The following is a 24,534-nucleotide window of genomic DNA, read 5'->3' as shown; positions in this document are numbered from 1 at the left end:
CATTTATTACTGCTAGCATTTCCTTTTGATTGATGTGTAGGTGCTTTTCTTTTTGTGACCATTTGCCCTGAATGCACCGATCTGTCATGTGCGCCCCCCCAGGCGTAGTCCGAGGCGTCTGTTGTGATGACTTGATTTGCTTGAGGCTTGCAGAATGGGAGACCTATGTTTCTTTGGCATGCTTGAGCCCACCACAGAAATTCCTTTTGAAGACATGGAATCAGTGGTATGATTGCTTCCAAACTGTGGCTGTGTTGAGACCATAAGTTTTTTAGGTACCATTGAAGTTTCCTCATATGCAGCTTTGCACATGGGATTAGCAGGATGCAAGATGCCATGAATCCCAGAGCCTGCAGGATTTTCCTTGCAGTCAGCCTGGTGAAGGTTGCCAGTTTTCTGGAGTATTGAGTTAATTGCCCTTGTTTCTCTGGTGTGAGGTAGGCCATCTGGGTGTTTGTATCCAAGCTGGCACCCAGGAAAATTATTGTTTGAGAGGGTATTAGTCTTGACTTCTTTTTGTTGACTGTGTATCCCAGATTATTACAAACGCCAGGTGTTTCAGAAGAGTGTGTTTGCTGTCCGCTTGGATCAGGCAGTCGTCCAGATATGGGTATATTTGTATCCCTTGAAGTCTGTAGAAGGCAATTACTGATGCCAGGCATTTCGTGAACGCTCTGGGCGCAGTAGATAAGCCAAAGGGCAATGCAGAGAATTGATAATGGGATGAACCTGCAAGAAATCTGAGGTATCTTCTGCAATCTTGTCTGATTGGGACATGCAGGTATGCCTCCTTGAGGTCCAATGTTACCAGCCAAGACTCCTTGCCCAGCATGGGAAGAAGCTGCTGTAATGTGAGCATCTTGAACTTTGGTACGAGTAAATATGTGTTTAGGATGGATAGGTCCAAAATAGGTCTCCAATCTTTGCCCTTCCTTGGTACCAGGAATAGTCTGGAATAAAAACCTTGACCCTATTCTTGTGCAGGTACCTCTTGAATAGCTTTCATGTCCATGAGATCTGAAATTTGTTTTTCTGCCTCTGCCCTTTGATTGTGTGGCAGGTTTGGCATGCCTCTCATTTTTGGAAGGGTGTGAAAGTGGAATCTGTAGCCTCTGTCTATAATGTCCAGGATCCATTTGTCTTTTGTGACAATATGCCAATTTTTTGAAAATAATGCCAGTTTTCCACCTAAAGGTGCTGCCATTTGAGCCTTGCTTGGCATGCAAAGGGGAAAGTCACTGGGTCTGCTTTCTGAATGGCTGTGAACTATCCTCACCCCCTCTTGGTGTAGGTGTTTGCCACTGTCTGCCTCTAAATGATCCTTGAGATTGCCCTCTACCTCTCGGGCGCCTGTATCTACCTCTTTGAGGTCTGTCCATGGCTGGAAAGGACCAATTTTCTGAAGGCCAATTTCTACTGAAACGTGGCGGTTGTACCTGTAGGAAATCTTTCACTGTTTGCATTGATTTTTCCTTTTCCTCCATTTCCTTTAATACCTCCTCAGCTTTAACACCAAACAATACATCTTTCTGAAGAGGTGCATCTAGTAATTTAGCTTTGACATGATCTGGTAAGGTTTGCTCTTTGAGCCAGGCATGTCTACGTATGACTGATCCTGTAACAGCAGCTCTACAAGAGGCCTCTAAAGCATCAAAACCACAAGGTATGTTTACCCACTTGCTCTGCACTATGCAACAAATCCTGTAACTCCTTCAAGTCTGGTTGTTCAGGTTGTGACATTTTGCTTTTCAACTGAGATAACAAAAACTGTTGATACTTTAACATATGGAACTGACAGTTTAATGCCCTCATGGTTAAAGTGGCCGAGGTGTATACCTTTTTCCCCCACCTTTCTAAAGCTCTGGAATCTCTCTCTGAAGGTAATGGATTTTTGGCAGTGGAGGCCTTAATTCCCTTGGGACCCTGTGAAATATTTTCTGGGTCAGCCGCATGGCTTTTTTATAGGAATTGGTGTGAATCAGGAACCCGGTAATACCTGTCAGGCTTGACTGGAGCTGGAGGTAAAGAATCTGGGTTAAGGCTGGCCTCTGAATACACATCATCTAGTATGTCTAAGACAGGAGGTATAGCCAGACGCCTGTGCTGAGGGAGCAAGAGGAAATCCCTGAGCCTTTTCTTGGAGTCTGAGTACTCTTGGCCTTCCCAGTGGAAGTGTTCCCTCAAGGTATGCAAGGTTTCCCCAAAAGAGAAATCCTCAGGGGGGGAGACAGAGGGAATGGACTCCTCTGCATCAGAATCTTCGAAAGGGGAGTAAGAATGTTCCTGGTCCTCAGAATGTTCTGAAGTAATGGAGGCCTGGTCCGAGGAAGGGTATTCTTCCTCCACTCTGGGCCTTTTGTCCGAGGGGGGTTGAGAACCCCTGATAAGTGTAATCAAATCCTCAGCCATTTTGAGCATCTGCTTTTTAGGCATGGAGCCTTGAGAGGGGCCCTGTGGAGCTTGTCTTTTAGAATGCATGGCTGCTTTAGATTTAGTGTAAGCCTTAATGGAAAAGGAAGAAGAAGGCCTGAAGACACCTTGAGAGGTGGCAGGCCTGTCTGAACTCTGAGTTTCCCCGCCAAGTGTGACTTCGGTATCTGTAGTCAGAGTGTGGGCCGAAGAAACTGCGACCTCGGGCACAGAAGACACCGCTAATGAAGTGTCAACGGTAGTCAGAGCCTGTGTAGGTGCCTCGCTGAGAACCGGAGCACATGTAGTCGGCTTTAGCGTGGTGTCGGTAGAAGTCGCGGACCTTGTATGTCGGTCCTTATCTTTACGTCGTTTACTCAAAATTGGAGTCGGAGTATCCGACGACATGTTGTAATTAAACTTTTTGCCAAAATAGTGTTGGGCGAACTCCGCCCGACGCTTAATAGTGCGTCTGTTGAATGTAGCACAAAAACGACAGGCCGAGAAGTCGTGGTCTGGGCCTAAGCAAGGTATACAGAGGGAATGGAAATCCTTATGCGGTATTTGCTTCCCACATGAAATGCAATTATTAACTTTGTCTGACATCGGTCTGGGGCAAGAAAAGTTTCCCCAACGGGGTACTTAGCTTTCAAGAAGTCTTCGGTTGAAAAATATTCGTAATCTCAGGAACTGGCCGACCGGCACTTGCGAACTGCTTCTGCTTCGGGCACCGCACGGCAAGAAAGACTGAAGAAAATGGCGTTGGCTGGTTCTTTTATACCCCTGTCGCACTGACGTCACGGAAGAAGCGACGACAACCGACGCCGGACCTAGACTTTGGAATTCAGCCGACCGAGGACCCGCCTGAGAGCAGGAAAACCCATCTGTTATGACTGCAGCTGTATGCACGATGAACATCTGGTATGCCACTAAAAGAGGCTTCCAAACTTAGAACTTGGAATTATATGCAGACATATGGTTGTGGCGCCTTTCGGCTTTTCCCGGTTAGGGGTCGCCACAGCAGGACTCCGGTCCGCTAATGATTGGCAGTAGATTTTTACATGCAGAGTTGCCAGCCCTGACGCACAACCTTCAACAAAGGTACACCCATTCACTCATGTCTCCACCCAGAAGACGCGCTAGCTGAGAATCGAACAGGACGTCTTACTGTGGGGCGACAATGCTACCGCAGCACCACCACCGCAGTCCTATGTGCAGACATATGGTACCAATCCATATTTGCAACACAGCAATACACAATATGACATATGCAATACACACCACCAAATGTAGAACACGGGGAAATAAATCAATGTTATGTGTAAATTATCTTCTTTCCCAAAATACAATTTCTAAACAAACCCGAAGTATGACTAAATGGCAAATGACAGGCAGAGGACTTTTTGCAAACTCTGACAATGGTATGATCACAATGTGTGTTGAGTTCAGAGAAAAAGTGCTTTGGGTAACGTAACTGAGGGTTCTATAAACATTATGCTGCTCTGCCCCAATACTCATTCCTTTCCAAAGGATAACACCACTAACCAGTTTTATAAATACAATTTACTCATACTTGCATTTTGCTCATCTAAGTTAAAAAATAATCACACTACTCAAAAACATTAAGATAGCTGGATCACTGTATGAAAAATAACATTAAAGTATGACATTCCTAAATATTCTATGTTTATACAAACATTACTGGACTAATGCAAATTACAATATGGGAATCATGACCATCCCCCATCCCAAGACGCACAGTAATAGCAAACTCTAAAAAAAACAGATGTCACTGATTACCACTAAACAAAAAGTAGTGAATGGTAGAACTTACGGTCATTTCTCCCCCAAAGCACTCTGAAGCAAGCTGAGAAGAATCAAATGGCTTCACTTCTGCATCATTAAAGAGATACCTATAAAAGATAACCAGTCAAAACTGCATACAATTAAAGCTGGATCACCACTGCTGGTATTTCTTTTTTTTTATTATTATTTTTAATTAGAAGTGACTATTGTTTTGCATCTTTATTCATTTCTACCTTCTTACCCAGGAAATGCATGAAACAATGACAAGTGGCTTTCAGAGGAAATGCTGAGAATAGTTTCCACAAAATTATTTTGCTCTCAAAGACATGATATGTACAGTACATAAAATGAAATATTTAACTTTTACTTGGGTAGTTGCTAAAGACACACAAAAATGACTAAGTGACCCTTCAACTGCACCTCTGACAAACAGCTATATAGAACTCCACTCAGACTGGAATATGTAGATTACAAATTAAGTTACAAAGACTGAGGACCGATGAAGACAGATGGAGATCTGCCTTATACAATTTGGTGACCTAAGCAGTATTACCCAAATACTCCCCAAAACACACACATTGCATCAATCCATCCATCCTCAACCCCTTTTCCCATTTTTGCACATGGGGTCTGGCTGTCACTTCAACAGTGACAATCATCTAGAGCCAAAGTTTACACCACTCGATGGCTAGCCCTGCCGTGGTAATTCATCCTTACCACACACTTACACCTAGGGCCAATTTAGTGTGTCCACTCCACCTGCTGCATGTCTTTGGAGTGTGGAGGAAACCCATGTGAACACAGGGAGGCTATACAGAAGGCAATCCAGCTAAGAATTGAACTGGGGAACCTCTTGCTGTGAGGCAACAACACAAATCGCTGCACCACTGCACCGCTCTAACACTACTGCACGTCATATTGATATAATTTTACCATCATGTGAAATGGAGCACTGTGGTAGTAAACACATGCAAAACTGCCTACAAAACCATGTAATATTCACTTGAAATGCTGACGGCCACATGCCTAGATGCATGCATAAAATAAGGAGCCTAATAATGGTTTTATCTACAACCACTGATCAGCATATTAACCACTTCTAATAGCGATCCAAAAAAGGATGAGAATCAGAGGTGCAACTCCTCAAAAAAATTTCTCATGGTGTGCAACCTGGTTCCAAACAAGTACAACAAGCAACATTCCTGTACAAGTTAACTCAATTAAGATCAAAAGACTATTTCTGAGCTCAAATGAAATATGGCATCTTAAGTCTTAACTACAAAAGTCATCAGCAACTGAAAGGGATCTAGCTATCATTTGCTATAAATAAGAACAATTTTGTCCATACGTTGAAAACTTACTTTACAGCTGAACAAAGTATAGTTCTGTAATTAAACCTACTATAACAGTAGATGTTCAAATAGATCTGTGCTGTAGTAGACTAAGCTATATGGTACATCCTACCAAGGATCAGACCTGCCAGTCAACTTCTAAAGCTTTAGGACACCTTTGTGCACCCTAACCACTCCCATGAGCAAGGGACGCTGTATGACTTCAAAATAAAAAAAGTTTCTTTTCTTAACAATTTATCCTTAATATTTGCACATTTCCCTAAAAGCACTTCAACTTTTGCTAAATTATACCCTTTCAAGTCTGCTGGTTTAGCATTATGTACTACTGCAAAATGACTACCTAAGGGACTCTCTAGCTTCTGATTTGTGATGTCTCGAATATGTTCCTGAAGGCGAGTTTAAGTGGCAGACAATTGTTTCAGCTGAGAAATACTTTTTGAAAAATATTTGTATTCTGTTGCACGAATATTTAAAAACTTATGTAGTTACCTTACCATCATACATTAAGGATACCCAGGACATTTTGTAATAAGATTAATAAAAATGTTTGGAATAATAATATGTACTGGTTATGCCTAGATGTTAAAAACTTGTACACCAATATAAAACACAGCGATGGTGTGCAAGCACTTTTTATTTTCTGGGAGATTCCCCTTGAGCCCATTTCATGATAGAACTTTATTTATTTTACATTTGCTGACCGGGATAGTCCAACTGGATACCTGTCCATTTTCAGCGGAGGCCCGGGGAGAAAAGCTCCAAGATAATAATTCACATTGAACATTTAGTAAATGCTAGTTTCAAGCAGATTACAGTCATAAGCAATACCAGTGCATTTAGCACATATAGTACTTATTATAAAACACTTTACAAAACATATTATTTTCAAAGTTAACTTGTTTCTTTCTGCCTTAAAAATAACCATTTCTTATTCAAACAAAGAAAAAAACTCTGGTATTCCACCACAGCAAAAATCCACCACGATAGAATCCTGTGTCAAACAGCAAGCAAATTTAATGGAAAAAGCAAAAACAGCATTAAAATTCCATAGTGATAAAACGATAAGCGCTTTCGGCTTTTTAGCCTTCTTCAGATCGTTATCTTTTGGTAGCAATGCCTAATATTTATTCTAAAAGCTAACCAATAAAGTTTAAAATCAGTTAACTTCTAAATCAATCATGTCAATTCATTCTTAGTCTTTATTAGAATATCCAGTAATCCTTCTTTACACTACTAAGTAGCCAATAGCTATGATTTAAAATTGGTGCCAAAAATATGCTAATATACTATGTTGGCCCATCCTACTTCAGCTATATGCTAATATGCACTTCTCTGCCTAGTTTTTTTACTGGCTATAAATGCCGAATGTATCATTCCAATGAATTTAGTTTAACATGAATTTCCTGTTTCCACTTTGCTGCCATCGAGTGGCCAAAGTGTGACACTAACTTTTTAAAGATTTTTCAGAAGCATTTATTTCTATCATTTTTATTCCTGCATGGCTTCCCTGTTTCCACTTTGCTGCCATCCAGTGGCCAAAGTGTAATACTAGCTTTTTAAAAATTTTTTTCAAGAGCATTTGTTTTATTTTTCTTTGTTTGTCTTATATAAACTTACTATAATTAACTTTAACTAACAGGTCACCTTTCTAGAATTTTTATATATGATCTTCTTTAACAGTTATCTACTTTTCTAGATATACAAAACAATTCTTATCTATAACTACCAAACTATTAAAATATTACTGGCATAGCCAAAAGCATGGTCACTATGTCAACTCTGCTTCCGTCAGCACAGAAATTCATATCTGCACGTTATAATTTTATATAATTTTACTATATAGATAGTCCATTTTTCACTAAATAATCTCTAGATATATAAATATAAATGTATGAAATCACATCCCTATTCACTGCCTTGATAGAAAACAATGTCCAAATATACCTGTTGCAAGACTATCACGAAGCAAGAACATGCACACATCCTTAGTGAAAAGCAATATTCAAATCTAAAGTACTTTCCATATCAGAATTAATAAATACTTAATAGCTGATTATTATACTTATTAAACTTATTTTGTATTTGATGAACCTAACAAAATTGAAATATATACATAGTTATTATATCATAATATCAGCTAAAAGGAAAAAATGAATAAAAATGAATTACAAGTCTAGTGGTTCTGAGTTGTAATGGTATTCCTTCTAGTTTTTAATATGGGTTTCAATGGAACAATAGTGTTTAGTCCAGGGGGACGATTTGCTCTCATGTTAATTACCCAAGATATTTCACGTAGTTCAGTTCGATTATGGACGTCTCTTCCTCTGCTGGTCTGGATAACAGTTTCAATTGCTTTAAAAAGGAAGGAATGAGTCAGATATTGTGTTATATGCACTGCTAGTGCATTGTTTGGTTCCTTTTGTCATATATCTCTTAAGTGTCGTAGTATACGATCTTTAAGCTTCTGATCAGTCTTGCCTATGTAAAAAGCATTGCATTGACGGCAAGTGGCCAAATACACTAGATGTGCTGTGGTGCAATCAGCATATACATCAAAGTGATATTGTTTATTTCCATAAGTGGAGACAAAAGACATTTGAACGGTCAATGTAAGGACATGCTTTGCATCTACTACATTTAAAAGTGCCCCTTCTGTCTGAACGTATATTTTGTGTGGTGGTACCATCTCTATTACCATAGAAGTCTTTTCAAATTGTTCTTGTTTTTATACTGAAATCTCGGTTGCTCTCCTACTATATGTTTAATTTTCTCATCCATTGTTAATACTGACCAATGTTTTCTTATTATATCACATATCTGTTTATTGTCTGAACTATAAGTTAACAGACAATTTAACTGTGGAATATGGTTATCAGAAACAATGGCTTGCTGTGAAGAAGTGTTCTTCTTGGAGAAATAAGGTTGGCCTCTGCCTTTCCTTATTTCCTGAAAATTTTGTTTGAGTCTTAAATTTTTGTCTGAGTAGGACCTTTCCTTAAGGTATCTCCGTACTTTACATTGTTCTTCAACAAATTCCTCATCTTTAGTGCATAATCTAGATGCCCGTAGGACTTGATTTTCATAGATATTTTTAAAAATATGTCCAGGGTGCATACTTTGTTTATGTAGATAATGGTTTCTCCAGGTGTCTTTCCTATGGATGCTTGTATTTATGCCTTCCTTAGGCTCTAGGTGGACTTTAACATCCAAAAAATCTATTTCTTGATATGATGAACTTGCTTTAAATGTAAGAAAATTAGTACTTCCATTGATGTAATCGACATAGCTATTCAGCTCTTCCATCTTTCCTTGCCATAAGATAAAGACGTCATCAGCAAAACGACCATAGTATAGTTGATCTGGGAGCCATATGTTATTTTCCGAGAAGATGGTTTCTTGCTCCCATTCTGCTAACACCAAGCTTGAATAACTATTAGTACATGGTGTACCCATGGCTACTCCCCATGTTTGTAAATAGAAGTCTTCTCCATAGATAAAGATGTTGTTTTCTAGAACAAGTTCTAGCAGAGCACATATTGAATCTGCTGCTATATTGTGTCTTCGTAGGAAAGTATTAATAGCATGCAAACCATAGTCATTAGGAATAACTGTGAACAAACTGGTAATGTCCACAGTTACCTATATAAGATTTTCAAACACTGTCAAGTGTGTAGTTTGTTCGAAAAAATTGGCCAGTGTCTTTCAGAACTGTCTTAGCAAACGGTAATGCCTTTTTCAACTCATTTTCTATAAACATAGACAGAGGTTCCGTTATCCATTCTCTACCAGAGACAATGGGTCGTAAAGGAGGATCATGTAAGTCTTTATGAATTTTAGATATTCCACTTATACTAGGGTATAAAGGATGAGGTGTATCCAAGAATTCATATTGTTCTTGAGTAATACGTCTTTCCATTAAAAGTTCATATAAGATGCTACGAAAAAGTGTAATTCTTGTTGTAACATCCTTCTTATTCAGTTTTTTATGTGTGTGTTGGTCTCCCAACATTTTTGTCATTTTGTTCTTGTAACACTCAGCTTCCATTATGACTATACATCCTCCTTTATCCGCTGGTTTTATGACTAAATTATCTGAATGTCTAAGTTGTTTTAAAGCTTCATTTTCTTTGGTTGTCATTATAAAATGTACATTTCTTTTTGTTAGTAGAGTTCCTAGTTTCAAAGATCTCTTCTTCACATAATCTTGAAAAGAGCTCAACCAATGGAGGATTTACTGGAGTAAAAGTACTTTGCTTTCTAAGAGAGGGTTCATAGGTGTTGTTTTGACCAAAAAAGCATTTCAACGAGATATTTCTACAAAAAGGTCTAATGGAGGATTTAAATAAAATAAATGAAATAGCCGAAAGCGCTTATCGTTTTATCACTACGGAATTTTAATGTTGTTTTTACTTTTTCCATTAAATTTGCTTGCTGTTTGACACAGGACTCTATCATGGTGGATTTTTGCTGTGGTGGAATACCAGAGGTTTTTTCTTTGTTTGCTTCACTTTTCCACTGGTATACCTTCAACAAGTGTAAGATAGTTTTTTCCTTGAACCATTTCTTATTCAATGACAATGTTTACAATCAACAACAGGGAACAGCAATGGGGGCAGCTTTTGCCCCTATGTATGCCAACATTGTAATGGCTAAGTTTGAAATAGAATATATATATACATATATATATATATATATATATATATATATATATATATATATATACACACACACACACACACACACACACACACGCATATATATACACACACAATTTTTATAAATCACAAGTAATTCAGTATTTTAGATTTATTGATGATCTTATATTTTTGTGTAATGGCAATATAGAGGAAGCCCAATTTTTTTGTAAATGATTTACAAACTAACAGCACTGGCTTTAAATTTGATGGTATTCAAATGGGACAACAAGTTACGTTTTTAGATACTGATATTAAGGCCCTTAGCACTACCATCCATAGAAATTTGATCAGAATAATCTTTTTCTTTTTGATACTAGTTGCTATCCACAACATTTAACGTTGGTAATGCCATATAAAGAATTTCTAGAAATAAATAAATTGTGCAGTTTAGATAGTGCTTTTGAAAGAGAATTAGCGTTGGCAGAAAACATGTTTCTTAAGAGGGGCTATGATTTAAATATGGTGAGACAATCCAAAGAGAAAGTGTTAAAAAGCAGATATAATAAGGTTAATACAAATTAAAATAATACTTCAATTGGTTTGGTCAACAATAATAAGGAAAAAAGATATGATTCTAGAAATAATATGAATAATAGAGAAGATGGTAGAGAGGTATATTTTGTTACTACTTTTAATATCTTATATGAAAATATTGTTAGGGAAGTTCAAATATATTGGCCCATGTTAATAAGGGATAAAGATTTAAGATATTTGCTGCAAAAATATATTCATGTTTCATACAAAAGTAGAAATTTAGCTGACAAGGTAGTACACATAACAGTTTTTTTGCCACCAGATGTCACGATAGATGCTAGTCTTACTACTAAGAACGCAGGTATATTAACCTGCAATAAATGTTCTATTTGTAAACATACAGTGAACACATTTTTAAAAATTTATAATGCTAAGTTCCTGGGTGGCCACGGTGGTGCAGCGGTTAGCGTTGTCGCCTCACAGCAAGAGGGTCTCCGGTTCAATTCTCGGCTGGGGTGCCTTCTGTGCGGAGTCTGCATGTCCTCCCTGTGGTCGCGTGGGTTTCCTCCAGGTGCTCCGCTTTCCTCCCACATCCTAAAGACATGCAGTAGGTGGATTGGACATTCAAAATTGGCCCTAGGTGTGAGTGCATGCGTGTGTGTGCCTTCTGTGGAAGGTTGGGCACCGGGCTGGGTCGACACTGTAAAACTCCACTGCCAATCATGAGCGGACAGATGATCTGCTGTGGCGACCCCTAACCGGGAAAAGCCGAAAGAAGAAGAAGAATAATGTTAAGTTCCTCTCTAGGGGATCGTATACGTGCAATACAGAGGGAGTGGTTTATGACCTGAAATGTAATTGTAATGTGTATTATATAGGGGAGACAGGCAGAGCTTTTAAAACTCGCCTTCAAGAACATATTCAAGACATCAAAAATCAGAAGCTAGAGAGTCCCTTAGGTAGTCATTTTGCGCTAGTACACAATGCTAAAGCAGAAGACTTGAAAGGGTAAATTTTAGAAAAAGTTGAAGTGCTTTTAGGGGAATGTGCAAATACTACAGATAAATTTAGAAAATAAACTTTTATTTTAAAATACAACACCCTGGAACCTTTTGGGTTAAATAAAGAATGTGACTGGAAATTTTTTTTTTTTTTTCTTCTTTCGGCTTTTTCCCGGTTAGGGGTCGCCACAGCGGATCACCTTGTCCGCACATTGAATGGCAGTGGAGTTTTACGGTGTCGAGTTGCCAGCCCGGCGCCCAACCTTCCACAGAAGGCACACTCACACGCACACCTAGGGCCAATTTAGAGTGTCCAATCCACCTGCAGCATGTCTTTGGGATGTGGGAGGAAACCGGAGCACCCGGAGGAAACCCACGCGACCACAGGGAGGACATGCAGACTCCGCACAGAAGGCACCCCAGCCGAGGATCGAACCGGAGAACCTCTTGCTGTGAGGCAGCAATGCTAACCACTGCACCAATATGTTATTTAAATAATTGGTTAAAATGTAACTGGAAATATGTGATTTAAATAATTGGTTAATTGATTAATTGTTTAGATTCTCATAATAGTTAAGGTGAGATGTAAGTCTTGGATTTTATACTGTTTGAAGGCCTGATGCCGAAGTGCTAAGTTTTTAATAAATTTGGTGTTTTGGAGGTCCGTGACTTTGGTTTGCTGTTTTTCTTTATTTTTAATTACTCTGTCAGAAATTCTGGGGGAACAAATTGCTATAACTGAGGAAATGATTACAGAAGGAGTCAAAACATAGAAATAAATGGAAGTTGTGGGAAAAAGAAGTTATGTACCTACCATAACATTCCATGTTAGTTGTTTTCTTCTCGCCTTCTTTCTTGCTGGTTGGTTGGGTTCGGAGCCGATCCTCGGCGCCGACTCTGCCATCTTCAATAGCTCGAGAGCTGTTTACTGGCTTGAGGCTACCCTATATCCCATGATGCCTGGCGCTAGTTACTCAGATCTCATTTGAAAAAGCTATACTAGACATAAGTAAGAAGAAAAACTACCTTAGAAGCCCCCTGGGGGCCCAAATGTGAAGCTATCCAAGCAGAAAAATACAACCAGAGAAGGTTCAGCCAATGAAAATTTGAAAGGGGAAGCTCCTCTCGATCCACTAGGATAAGGGGATGGAGGGTGGGACGCAAGAAAGAAGGTGAGAAGAAGACAACTAACATAGAACGTTATGGTAGGTACATAACATCTTTATGTTAAGTTGTCTATCTCGCCTTCATTCTTGCTGGTTGGGACAGCGTCCCTAGCACCTACTATCCTGTGTGGCTCACTGGAACAGACTCTTCAGAACAGTGGAACCAAAATCAGCCCTGTTCCTGGAAGCAATGTCTAATTTGTAATGAGAAATGAAGGTATGTGGGTTAGCCCACGTAGCAGCTGCACAGACAGATTCCATGGGTAACCTAGATTGGAAGGCCACCGAGGTAGCCAGCGCCCTTTGGTAGATAATTTTTTGTTTCTCAGCTGGTAAATGAATGAAATAACGCGAGACAACCACCTAGATAATGTTACCTTTGAGACGAAGGCCCTGTCTGCCCTCAGCATAGGAAATGAAGAGTTGGTTGGATTTCCAGATGTCCTTTGTCCTATGCAAATAAAAACGCAGCTGTCTGTGAACGTCCAGCTGGTGCAATTTATATTCTACGTTATTGGTGTGATTAGGAAAGAACACAGGAAGGTCTATGGACTGATTTCAAATTATTTTGTGTACAGACCTTAGGAAGGAAGGAAGAATTGGTCCTTAGAGCGACCTTATCGTTATGGAAAACTAAGTATGGGGGACGAGTACATAGAGCCTGAAGTTCCGAAACACGTCTGGCAGAAGTAATGGCTACCAGAAAAAGAGTCTTCCAGGATAAAAACTTAATGGAGCAAGATGCTGCAGGTTCAAAGGGTGGCAAGATTAGGGAAGCTAGCACCAAGTTTAGATCCCACGGAGGTGGTGGATCCCTTACTGGGGGCCTAAGCAGAGTGGTTCCTTTGAGGAAGGCTTTACACAGCATGATGTTATTAGAAGACAACCCAATGTGAAAATTCGAAATGGCAGCTAGCTGAACCCTGATTGTAGCAGAAGCGGAACCAGAATGGAAGAGTTCCGCTAAAAATTCCAGAATCCCGTGGACAGGGGCTGAAAACGGATCTATATTCCTAGCCTCTGCCCAGCAAGAAAAACATTTCCAGTTACTAGCGTAAGTTTTCCTCATTGTGGATTTGTGGGATGAGATGATAATTTCCCGTACAGAAGAGGAAATATTAGAAAGCCTGGCTAAGGTTGGAAGTGGAGCAACCAAGCTGTGAGCTGGAGTGTTTGAAGGGATCGATGCAGCCTGCCTGATTGGTGAATCAGAAAATCTGGAATAGGATCCAGAATCCAAGGCTGCTCGAGAAGATAATGATGCAGGAATGGGAACCATATCTGTCGAGGCCAGTAAGGGGCAATGAGGATCATTTTGCAACCCAACGCAGTTGCTCTCTGTATGAGTTTGGGTATTACGGGAAACGGAGGAAAAGCGTAAAGAAGTCCCTGAGGCCAACTGTGGACTAGAGCGTCTCTGGGGGAGTGGCCGGGAAGTGGAAGGAGGGAGAAGAAATTGCTGCACTTGTTGTTGAAAGGTGTGGCAAACAGGTCGCAGCAAGGCTGACCCCATATGCAAAAGATTTGTTCTGCAATTACCTGATTCAGAGACCACTCGTGAGGCATGAGAATTGCTCTGCTGAGCCTGTCTGCGATGACGCTGGAACTCCCAGGGATGTGCGTTGCGATCAGAAAACGTTGGGAAGAGATCGCCCACTGTCAGAGTCTGAATGCTTTTCAACATAGAGGATAGGACCTGGTTCCGCCCTGCTTTTTGATGTACCACACCACTGACATATTCTCCGTTTGAACTGCAATGGTCCCAGGAGGGAGAGAGTCCTGAAGGGCTTGCAATGCTAAAAGCACGGCTCTCATCTCCAAGACATTTATATGCAAATGGTACTTGTGAGGCTGCCAGGTGCCTTGGACTGTCCTGCCCTGATAATGCCCCCCCCACCCTATCAGGGAGGCATCCATGGTCACTGTGGCAACTGGAGGGGGTGGCACAAAAGGTCTGCCCTGGGACACTGACGGGGAGACCATCCACCAAGCGAGGTGCTTCTTGCATGCTTCTGTGATCATAATCTTGTGAGACATGGGAAGCTGTTGGAAGCACCACTGTGTGAATAGAAGCCACTGGATGATTCTCATGTGAAAGCGGTCCAGGGGGACAAGAAGAATTGCTGATGCCATGGAACCCAGTGTTCGGAGGACGAACCTGACTTGAATCATTCTGCATGTTAATAAAATCTGTACTTGTTGGCGAATTAGTGATACCCTGTCTCGTGGAAGGTTCGCAAACATGTTCCTGGTATTTAGATTTGTGCCTATATAAGTGATATGCTGACAGGGCAACAATGCAGATTTTTCGAAATTTATTGTGATACCTGGCCTGGAACAAGTTTCAATAGTGTAGTCCCTGGCCTGCAGGAGGTGATGCCTGGTGGAAGCAATAAGGAACCAGTCGTCTAGATATGGAAACACCTGGAATCCTTGACGTCTCAGGTGAGCTGTAACCACTGCCATGCATTTGGTGAACACCCTGGGGGCTGTGGTGAGACCAAAGGGCAGAGCTCTGAACTGATAGTGACTGGCTCCCAGCCGGAAGCGAAGGAATCTTCTGGAGCGCCTGTGCATCTTGATGTGGTAGTATGCATCCTGAAGATCTATAGAGCACATCCAACTGTCCTGACCCAGGAAGGGTAGAATGGACTGTAGCGTGACCATCCGAAACTTCATTCTTTGTACATATCTGTTTAATCTGCTGAGATCCAGAATGGGTCTCCAGTCCCCTGTCTTTTTTGGTACCAAAAAGAACCTTGAGTAAGTTCCGGATCCGAGTTGGTCTGCCGGGACTTTCTGCATGACTCTTTTGTGTAGCAGCTTTGAAATCTCTATGGCTGCTTGTTCCCTTTGATTGGGTGGAACATCTGGAAGGGACTTGTTTGACTTTAACGGGGGGTTGAGCAAAGGGGATTTTGTAACCTCTGGATATGATCGACTGTACCCACTTGTCTTGAGTTAGGTCTTGCCAGGTTTTGGGATACAGTGAGAGCCTTCCCCCGACTGCCTCCAGAGGCGGGCAGCCGGGAAACCCTTCAGGGATGCTGAAAGGGCTTCTCAGAGAAAGATTCTCTACTGCCCTGGTTCTGCGGACCCCTCTGCCATGAGGGTGGCGTCTGTTGTTCCCTCCTCTGCCCCTGGAGGGGAACTCACCACGTATGTCAGGCAAGGCTCCCTGGGGTTTCCGGAACCACATCTTTCCACTCTTCTGACCCTTGGGGTATGTTCTAGAAGGAGTGGAAAAACGGACTCCCACAGCAGACAGAGTCTTGCCTTCTTGTTCACACCCGGTTAGGGTGTCCTTCACCCGTGATCCGAAGAGAATGGAACCATCAAAGGGGGTATTGGTGAAAGATGCTCTGAAGGGCTCCGCAAAATTACATACCCACATCCATGAGTGCCTCCTAAGGGCAACGCCTGTGCCTGCGGCTCTACTCGCACCATCGGCTGCGTAAGAAATGAGCCTCATGGAGGAGTTAACAACTGAATTCAGAGTCGCCAGCTGGGAGGCCACCTTAGCTTAAGCCCCCTCAGCTGATGGATCTTGGAGGGTATCTCCAAGCTGTTTAAGGAGATCCCTCTGAAGGCGGGTGAAATGGCACAAATAATTCAGAGACCTCATGGAGAAGGTCGCTGAAGCAAACAATCGCTTCCCATATCTGTCCATAGTCCTAGACTCCTTGTTAGGGGGATGGACAGATAAGGAAGTTTCTGCCAACTCCTTCTTTGTGGCTGCTGCTACCACCATGGCATCGACAGGTGCGCCCTTAGTCAAAAACCGTTTGTCCTGAGGAGCAGTTATAAATTTAGCAGGTCTCCTGGGAGTTGGTTCCACTGTGTCTGGAGCTGAACACGCCTTCTGAGACACCACAGACATGAGTGGGTCGAAAGGCGGAGACACCCAGGAGGTGGAAGGTCGGGAACCAAACGCATCCAGGAATACCGACTCATCCTCAGAAGGGGCTAGGGTATTCCAGTTCCCCCTCTGCCTAAGCATTTCCAAAATGTCTGAAAAGGAGACATCCTCAGAGGGGGATCTCGGGGACCCTTCTGAATCCTCTAAGTCAATATCTCATGCGACAGACTCAGGGGAGTCAACATGCTTCCTCTTGCACTTCCTCTTACGAGGTGGCTCCTCTGACTGATCAGGGGAGACCTCGGAAAAGGAAGAAACACCCAAAGGGGTGCTCTGGAGCGCTGTTACCCCACGGTTGGGGTCTGGAGGAGGGACAGAGGCAGACGCAGGCACCATATGGGGAGGAGCTGATGGGGTTGACCGTGGGACTGTCTCGGGGGCCAGTACACTCCTCATGACCTCGAAGGTGCCCCCACCTGGGTGCAGAGAAGACTACGGCTCCGAAGAAACCGGAATTCCTCTTCACACTGAGGGAGATGGCTCTAAGGCCGATGTAGGAGCGGACTTCACCTATGCTGAAGCTCCGAGGGGGAGAACGGGGTCGGACAAAGGTCTGATGCCACTCGCCCCCTCGGAGCCGACAATGGAGTCTCGGCGCCCAGATTCCTCCAAGGACGGTGCCATGGTAGGGATCGGAGCCGACGACAGAACCGAAGCGGAAGGTATTGCAGCAGACGGTTCCACGAGTCGAACCCCAACGAACTCTGGCTCCAACTCAAGAGAGGAGTCGGAGGAGGAATCTCTGCAGAAATGGACGGAGCCGACACCTGATGAGGGGGGGCTGGACAACATTTTCGCTAGGGCCCGCGATTTCAGCAGCTTACTGACCACTCTCTCCAAGCCCTGATCTGAAAGCCTAGAGGACTGAGAGGAGTGAGAGGACCTAATGACTGCGCTCCGATTGGAGCAGAGGTGACCGTGGAGCCAAGCGTATCAACTCCAAAGAGGGAGACCTAGATCTCTTCCGACTCAGAGACGGCTCTGAAGTACCTGTTGGAGCCGATTGAGAGGGAGGCACATCGGCTCCAGCCAGAGTCGAGGTGGATGGTGGAGTTTCACCCAGCGACGGCTCCGAACCGGGAGCCGAAGACTTAGGTAGCTTGGAGGGTTTCACAGGCTGAACCTTGGCCGGTGAATCCTGGGGCTTGAGCAAACCCCTGAGTATCAACTTATTTTTGCGCTCCTGCAGAACTCTTGGGCTAAAAGCATGACAAACCGAACAAGAGTCCTGCAGGTGCACCGCACCCAGACAATAGACACAAGAAGTGTGACCATCTGTCAGAGACATCTTCTGACAGCATGAGTCACACTTCTTGAATCCGGACACTTTTGAATCCTTGGACATTTTTACACACCCACACACCAAGGTAAAACACACACACACACACACTATAAGAAAAAACAAGTTAGTAGGTATACTAATTAAACAATGCACACTAAATAAGTCTACTACTACTAAAAAAAGTGTTTTTTTTTAAACTAGAAAGGACAAAAAGGGGGTTAGCCTCTAATATGAACGGCTACCGCAAAAGGGAAGAGAGGGGGAGGGGTGGGGAAAACTCTCTAAGTAAAACGAGTTTTTTTATATAAGAAAACAGGGGGATAGATACTATTTAAAGAGTCTAGCTAGGGTTAATAGTACAATTTTAGGTATTAAGTACACTAATAAGAGGTAAATTCTAGTGAAAAATAGAAAATACAAAAAGGTATACGAGCCTGAACCAGTAAGACAACCTCACAGTCTGAAGCGGCAAACGAGATCTGAGTAACTAGCGCCAGGCATCATGGGATCTAGGGTAGCCTCGAGCAAGTAAACAGCTCTCGAGCTATTGAAGATGGCAGAGTCTGAGCCGAGGATCGGCTCCGAACCCAACCAACCATCAAGAATAAAGGCGAGATAGACAACTTAACATCAATACATTCAGAATAATGCTCAGGAGGAGGAGCAAGGTTTAAGAGATGGCAGGAAATAATAGCTGTGTAAAATCTTACCGTAACAATAGAGGTCCTCCTCTTCTCTGTTGCAGTACTCATATCATGAGGGAGTTCCCCACTGTAGGTGGCCCGACATTAGCCAGTATACAGAAGACTTCACTAACTTTACTACTGTAGGGTGCATGGTACGTTGCACATAGGCTGCGACTGGATGTCGGCCATAAAAGTGACATACGCACACACCAGCCTCAGAACTGACTGTCCCAGGAGGAATGCCAGCCTAAGAAAGTAGGGTAAGAATCATCCAAGAAAAAGCAAGGCCAGGGGGAAGGAAGGAGGGATAGGAATACTGCAACAAAGAAGAGAAGGACATTTATCATTATGGTAAGATTTTAACCCAACTATTCTATTCTATTCATCTATTGCAGTATTCATAAAATGAGGGAGAATATCAAAGCTCATGAAGTAAGAGAGGAGGGAGTAGCTGAGGAGCTTTCCAGGAAGCCCTGCAGTATGGGCCTGGCAAACCCTGCTCTAGATTTAGAAATTGCATCTAATTTACAGTGTTTGGTGAATGTATGGACTGAGGAATTGAGTCAGTGTCCAATCCCTTGAAAAAGGTCCCAGATGAGGCAACAGCCCTGGTGGAATGAGCCCTAACAGGGGAATAGAGAGTCTTACAATCGTGAGTGTAGCAGAAGGAGACAGTCTTGGAAATCCAGCGAGAAACATTCTGCTTGGACACAGCCCACCCCAGAGCCCTGGGGTGGTAAGAAACCAAAAGCTGATCTGACTTTCTACCAGCCTAGGTCTTATCCAAATAAAATCTAAGTTGCCTGTGGATATCTGAAGTATGGAAGACCCTCTCACTAGAGTTTTGGGGAGAAGGGAAAAAGGTAGGCAAGTGTATGGACTGGTTTAGAGACAGATCATTGACTACCTTAGGCATAAATGAGGGGTTTGTGTGCAGGGAGACCGTGTCTTTGTGGAAGACCAGAAAGGGTGGAGATACTATAAGGGCCTGTAGCTCAGACAGTCATCTGGCTGAAGTTGAGGCTAAGAGTAACACAGTCTTCCAGGAACAGTACTGAAGAGAAGCTGAGGAAGCTGGCTCGAAAAACAAAGTTAAGGTCCCAGGGAGGAGGAATAAGTTTCCTGGGAGGCCTAATGTGTAGGACACCTTTAAGAAATTGTTTTGCCTCAAATTTGCAAGCTAAAGTGAGAGACAGAAGCAGATAGGCAGATATGGCTGACAAAAAAGCTTTTACTGAAGGGGAAGCCAAACCAGTGCTGAGCAATTCACGCAAAAAAAGTCAAAACCAATGGCATTTCCATGGTTAATGCGCCCTGATTTCGTTTCACACACCAGCATGAAAATCTCTTCCATTTTGCTAAGATTCTCTGGTATTTGGTTTCTGGCCTCCTGCAGAAATGTGAGCATGTCCTCAGAGAATACATGTTTAAAAGGGATTAGTACCCTACCACCCAGAGAGTCAACTGAAGAGTTGCCAAGTAGGGATGGATGAGGGTCCCTCTGTCGTGTGTTAGGAGGTCCATTCTGTGAGGTAATTTGTGATGGTTATCTATGGTTAACTGCGGGAGAGGGAAAGTACAGTTGTGTACACTTACCACGAATGTAGATATTTGAGTGTATTCACTGTTGCAGTCATTACATTTGGGTAATCTGCTGGCAGGTTGCCCTCAGTCGGCCTGATTAACAAAGTCTTGGGTACTGCGTCGGTTGCTGTCCCTTCTTCCATGACGTCAGATCGTCAGGGGTAGAAAACATGCAGCCAACGCCATTACATCAGTTTTTCTTGCCCCAGATCTCAGGTGCCCCCCACCAATGGGGAGCAAATAAACATAAAAACACAAAGGTATACCTCCAACAAAAAGCAAATACACCAAAAAGGCTTTTAAACATAGTAAAGGAAAATAGAGGTATAGCCAGAAAAATTTAGGGGGCTGGAGGGAGGGTAACCAGGACTGCAACAGTGAATACACTCGAAAATCTACATTTATGGTAAGTGTACACAACTGTACTATGTTCTTCATGTTTCACTGTTGTAGTCATTACATTTGGGTAGATTCCCAAAGCTATGGTTGGGAGGAGGAGTTTATACAGCATTAGGGCCAGCTATAAGGCCCTGCGCAACACAGCAGTGGCAAAGCCAGCTCTGGATTTAAAGAAAATTGGTAAATGATCATGCTTGGTGAAAGTATGTGAAGAGCTCCAGGTAGCAGCTTCTAAGATGTCCCTGGTAGGAACACCTCTGAGAAAGGCTGCAGAAGTAGATGCAGCCCTGGTGGAGTGAGATCTGATCCCCTGGGGGATAGGTTTTCCATGGTGCTTACAGCAGAAATGAATGCAATGGCTTATCCATTTAACAATGGTTTGTTTTGAAACAGCCCTCCCCTCTGCCCCTGCAGCAAATTCTACCAGCAGTAAAGATTTTCTTCGAGGTTTAGTCCTGTCCAAGTAGAATCTAAGTTGTCTGTGCACATCCAAGGAATGCAGAATCCGTTCCCCTTTGTTCTGTGGATTGGGAAAGAAGGTTGGCAAATGAATGGACTGATTAAGAGCCACACTGTAAACCTCCTTGGGCATGAAGGATGGATTGGTCCTGAGAGATGCCCTGTCCGCATGAAAGATGATGAAAGGCTCCACTGCCATAACTGTAATTCAGATATCCTTCTAGCTGAATTGATTGCTAAAAGGAAGGCTGTTATTCCAAGAAAGAAATTTTAAGTCTGCAGTAGCAGCTGGCTCGAAAGGAGGTAGAGTGAGTTTCTCCAAAACAAAGTTAAGGTCCCAGGCAGGGGATGGAGCTTACCGCTCTCCTGGGTGGTCTCAAGTTTTTTTGCCCCTCTGAGATACTGCTTGAGCAGAAGAGGAGAGAAGAGGGGAGGTTCTGTGTTATAATGAGCTGAAATAGCTGAGGTGTGTATTTTATTTTCGGAAAAAGACAGGCCCTTGTGAAGCATCTCAGTTAAGTATTGCAAAATCTGAGATAAATTGGGCGCTGCTGTGCTCATACCTTGAGATTGGATCCAGGCACAGAATCTTTTCCATTTGTCAGCATAAGATTTTCTAGTACTAGGTCTCCTTGCCTCCAAGATGATATCCATCACAGGTTTGCTGAGGGATGATAAGGGTGAATTTAAGTGATTAGCCAGGCTGCAAGGTTCAATGTTGGAAGCTGAGGGTGCAGAATTTGGTTCTAATGCTGAGGCAGCAGGGAAGGGGGGTCTGAGGCAGGTGCCATGGAGATAACTGTGACACACTACGCAGGAGGGGGTACCACTGCTGGCGCGCCCAGTCTGGAGCAATCAAGATCATCCTTAGTTTGTCCTGTTTGACTTTTAGTAGAACTTTGGAGAGCAGAGGCAGTGGGGGGAAGGCGTAGACTGATAGGCTTTTTCAGCTGAAGGACAGAGCATCCACTTTCCAGGCTTGTTTGTGGGGAGTCTTTGTGCAAATCTTGTCCAACTGGTAGTTCTGGGGGAAGGCAAATAGATCTATGTCTGGGCTCCCCCATTCGCTTGTCAACATGTTGAAAATCCTTGGTTCCAGTTTCCATTCATGTGGGTCCATGAGGTTTCTGCTTAGTCCGTCTGCCAGTGTATTCAATTTTCCCGGCAGGATTTGAGATTGTAAGTGCACTTGGTAGTTCAAGGCTGTGTTCCACAATGCCATGGCTAGTCTGCAGGGGGGGTAGGAATGTGTACCCCCCCCTGCTTGTTTATGTACCATATAACCGTAGAGTTGTCCATCTTTACCATTATTTGTTCTGGAAGAATGTAGTCCTTGAAGGCTGTCAGAGCATTCTGTACAGCTAACATTTCTTTTTGATTGATATATAGGTGCATTTGATTTGGGTTCCATTTGCCCTGAATGCACTTCCCTGCCAGGTGAGCCCCCCATGCATAGTCTGATGCATCTGTAGTTAGGGTTTGGGCGGGCAGGGGGTAGTGTGAAAGGTAGTCCCTTGTTTTGGGGACAGGCCTCTGCCCACCATAGGAACTCCAGGCGTAGGCAAGGTACGATAGGAATCATTGTTTCCAGGTTGTGATAATGTTGACCCAATAGACTTTTTAGATACCACTGTAATATCCTGATATGCAGTCTTGCATATGGAATTAGAAGAATGCAGGAGGCCATGAACCCCAAGACTTGCAGTATTTGTCTTGCAGATAGCTGGGTTTTTGTGGCCACTTGTTTGAAGCAAGTTACCAAATGAATTTGGTTTTCTGGCGTGAGGAAAGCCATCTGGGCAGTTGTATTCAAGCTTGCACCCAGGAATGTAATTTGTTAAAAGGGTACCCAGTTGTGATTTCTTTTCATTTATGGTGTACCCCAGACAAGTTAGAAACCTTTTTACAAATGCCAGATGATTTAAAAGTATGCCTTGGTTTTCTGTCTGAATTAGACAATCGTCCAAAAATGCAATAACTGGAGCCAGGCACTTTGTGAATATCCTGGGCACAGTAGACAAGCCAAAGGGCAGTGCAGAGAACTGATAATGCGAGTAGCCTGCTTTGAAGCGTAGGTATCTTCTGCAAGCTTCCCTGATTGGGATGTGCAGGTATGCCTCTTTTAAATCTAGAGTTGCTAACCAGGCGTCTTTACCTAGCATAGGAAGTAATTGGTGAAGAGTCAGCATCTTGAATTTTGGAATCTCCAGAAAGGTGTTTAGAGTACAGAGGTCCAGGATTGGACGCCATGATTTGCCTTTTCTGGGTACCAGAAAAAGCCTGGAGTAGAAACCTTGTCCCTTTTCCTCTTCTGGTACCAGTTGAATAGCCCCCATGCTTAAGAAGGTAAGTACTTGTTTTTGAGCCTCTGCCCACTGATTTGGGGGGCAGGTTTGGCCACCCGTTAGGTGTTGGCAACGTGTGGAAATTAAATCTGTATCCCTGGGACACTATATTTAAAACCCATTTGTCCTTGGTTATGAGTTCCCAGTTCTTTGCATGAAGAGCAATCTTTCCCCCCAAAGGGGCGGTCAAAAGATAAGTGCTTGAGAATTTTAAAAGGAAGTCATTGAGACTGTTTACTATAGAGGGGTGTCTTGTTATTTCCAGATTTGGAAGTGTAGGCCTCCCACTGCTTAGTTCTGAGAGTCCCCTGGGACTGAAATCTGGGTTTTTTGCTGTGTCTGGGTTTGGCTTTGGCTTGAGAGGACCTGGAAGGGACTGGAAAGGACCAATTCTTAGTAGGCCAGTGCCTACTAAATCTTGGAGGTTGCACTTGTAAAAAATCTTTAGCAGTTTGCATAGATTTAGCTTTATCTTCCATCTTTTTAAGAACTTCTTCAGCCTTGTTGCCAAACAGGCAATCCTGACTTAAAGGAGCATCCAACAATTTAGCTTTAACATGATCAGGCAAAGATTGCTCCTAAAGCCAAGCATGCCTTCTAAGCACAGACCCAGTAACAGCAGCTCTGCAAGAGGCCTCTAAAGAATCAAAACCACATTGCAAAGTATGTTTTCCAACTTGTTCAGCAGAATGTATTAAATCCTGGAAATCTTTATTTTCCACACAGTCAGAAATCAACATCATTTTCTGCTTAAGCAGTCCAATAATATGCTGTTGATATTTTAACATATGAAATTGGCAGTTTAAAGCTCTGATTGCCAAGGTTGCAGAAGTATAAACCTTTTTACCCCATCTATCCAGCACCCTGGAGTCTATCAGAAGGGGTAGGATTTTTAGCAGTAAAAGCCTTAATGCCCTTGAGGCCCTGAGAAATAGTCTCTGGATCTGCAACAGGA

General features: G+C 42.8%; 1 protein-coding gene across 1 annotated transcript in view; it reads right to left on the bottom strand.

The window, feature by feature from the left end:
• Positions 1-24,534, bottom strand: part of USP34 (ubiquitin specific peptidase 34) — a gene marked incomplete in the record, with an annotated part of 5,849,982 nt that overhangs the window by 1,353,522 nt on the left and 4,471,926 nt on the right. Inside the window, 1 exon segment of the mRNA XM_044061224.1 lies at positions 4,244-4,322. Coding sequence (XP_043917159.1) covers positions 4,244-4,322 — 79 coding nt within the window.

Source organism: Protopterus annectens, chromosome 1.part0, assembly GCF_019279795.1.
Source record: "Protopterus annectens isolate FY-2018-M chromosome 1.part0, PAN1.0, whole genome shotgun sequence".
Taxonomy (NCBI): domain Eukaryota; kingdom Metazoa; phylum Chordata; order Ceratodontiformes; family Protopteridae; genus Protopterus; species Protopterus annectens.
Note: the sequence above shows the minus strand (reverse complement) of the source record. Positions and strands in the feature narration are given on the sequence as shown.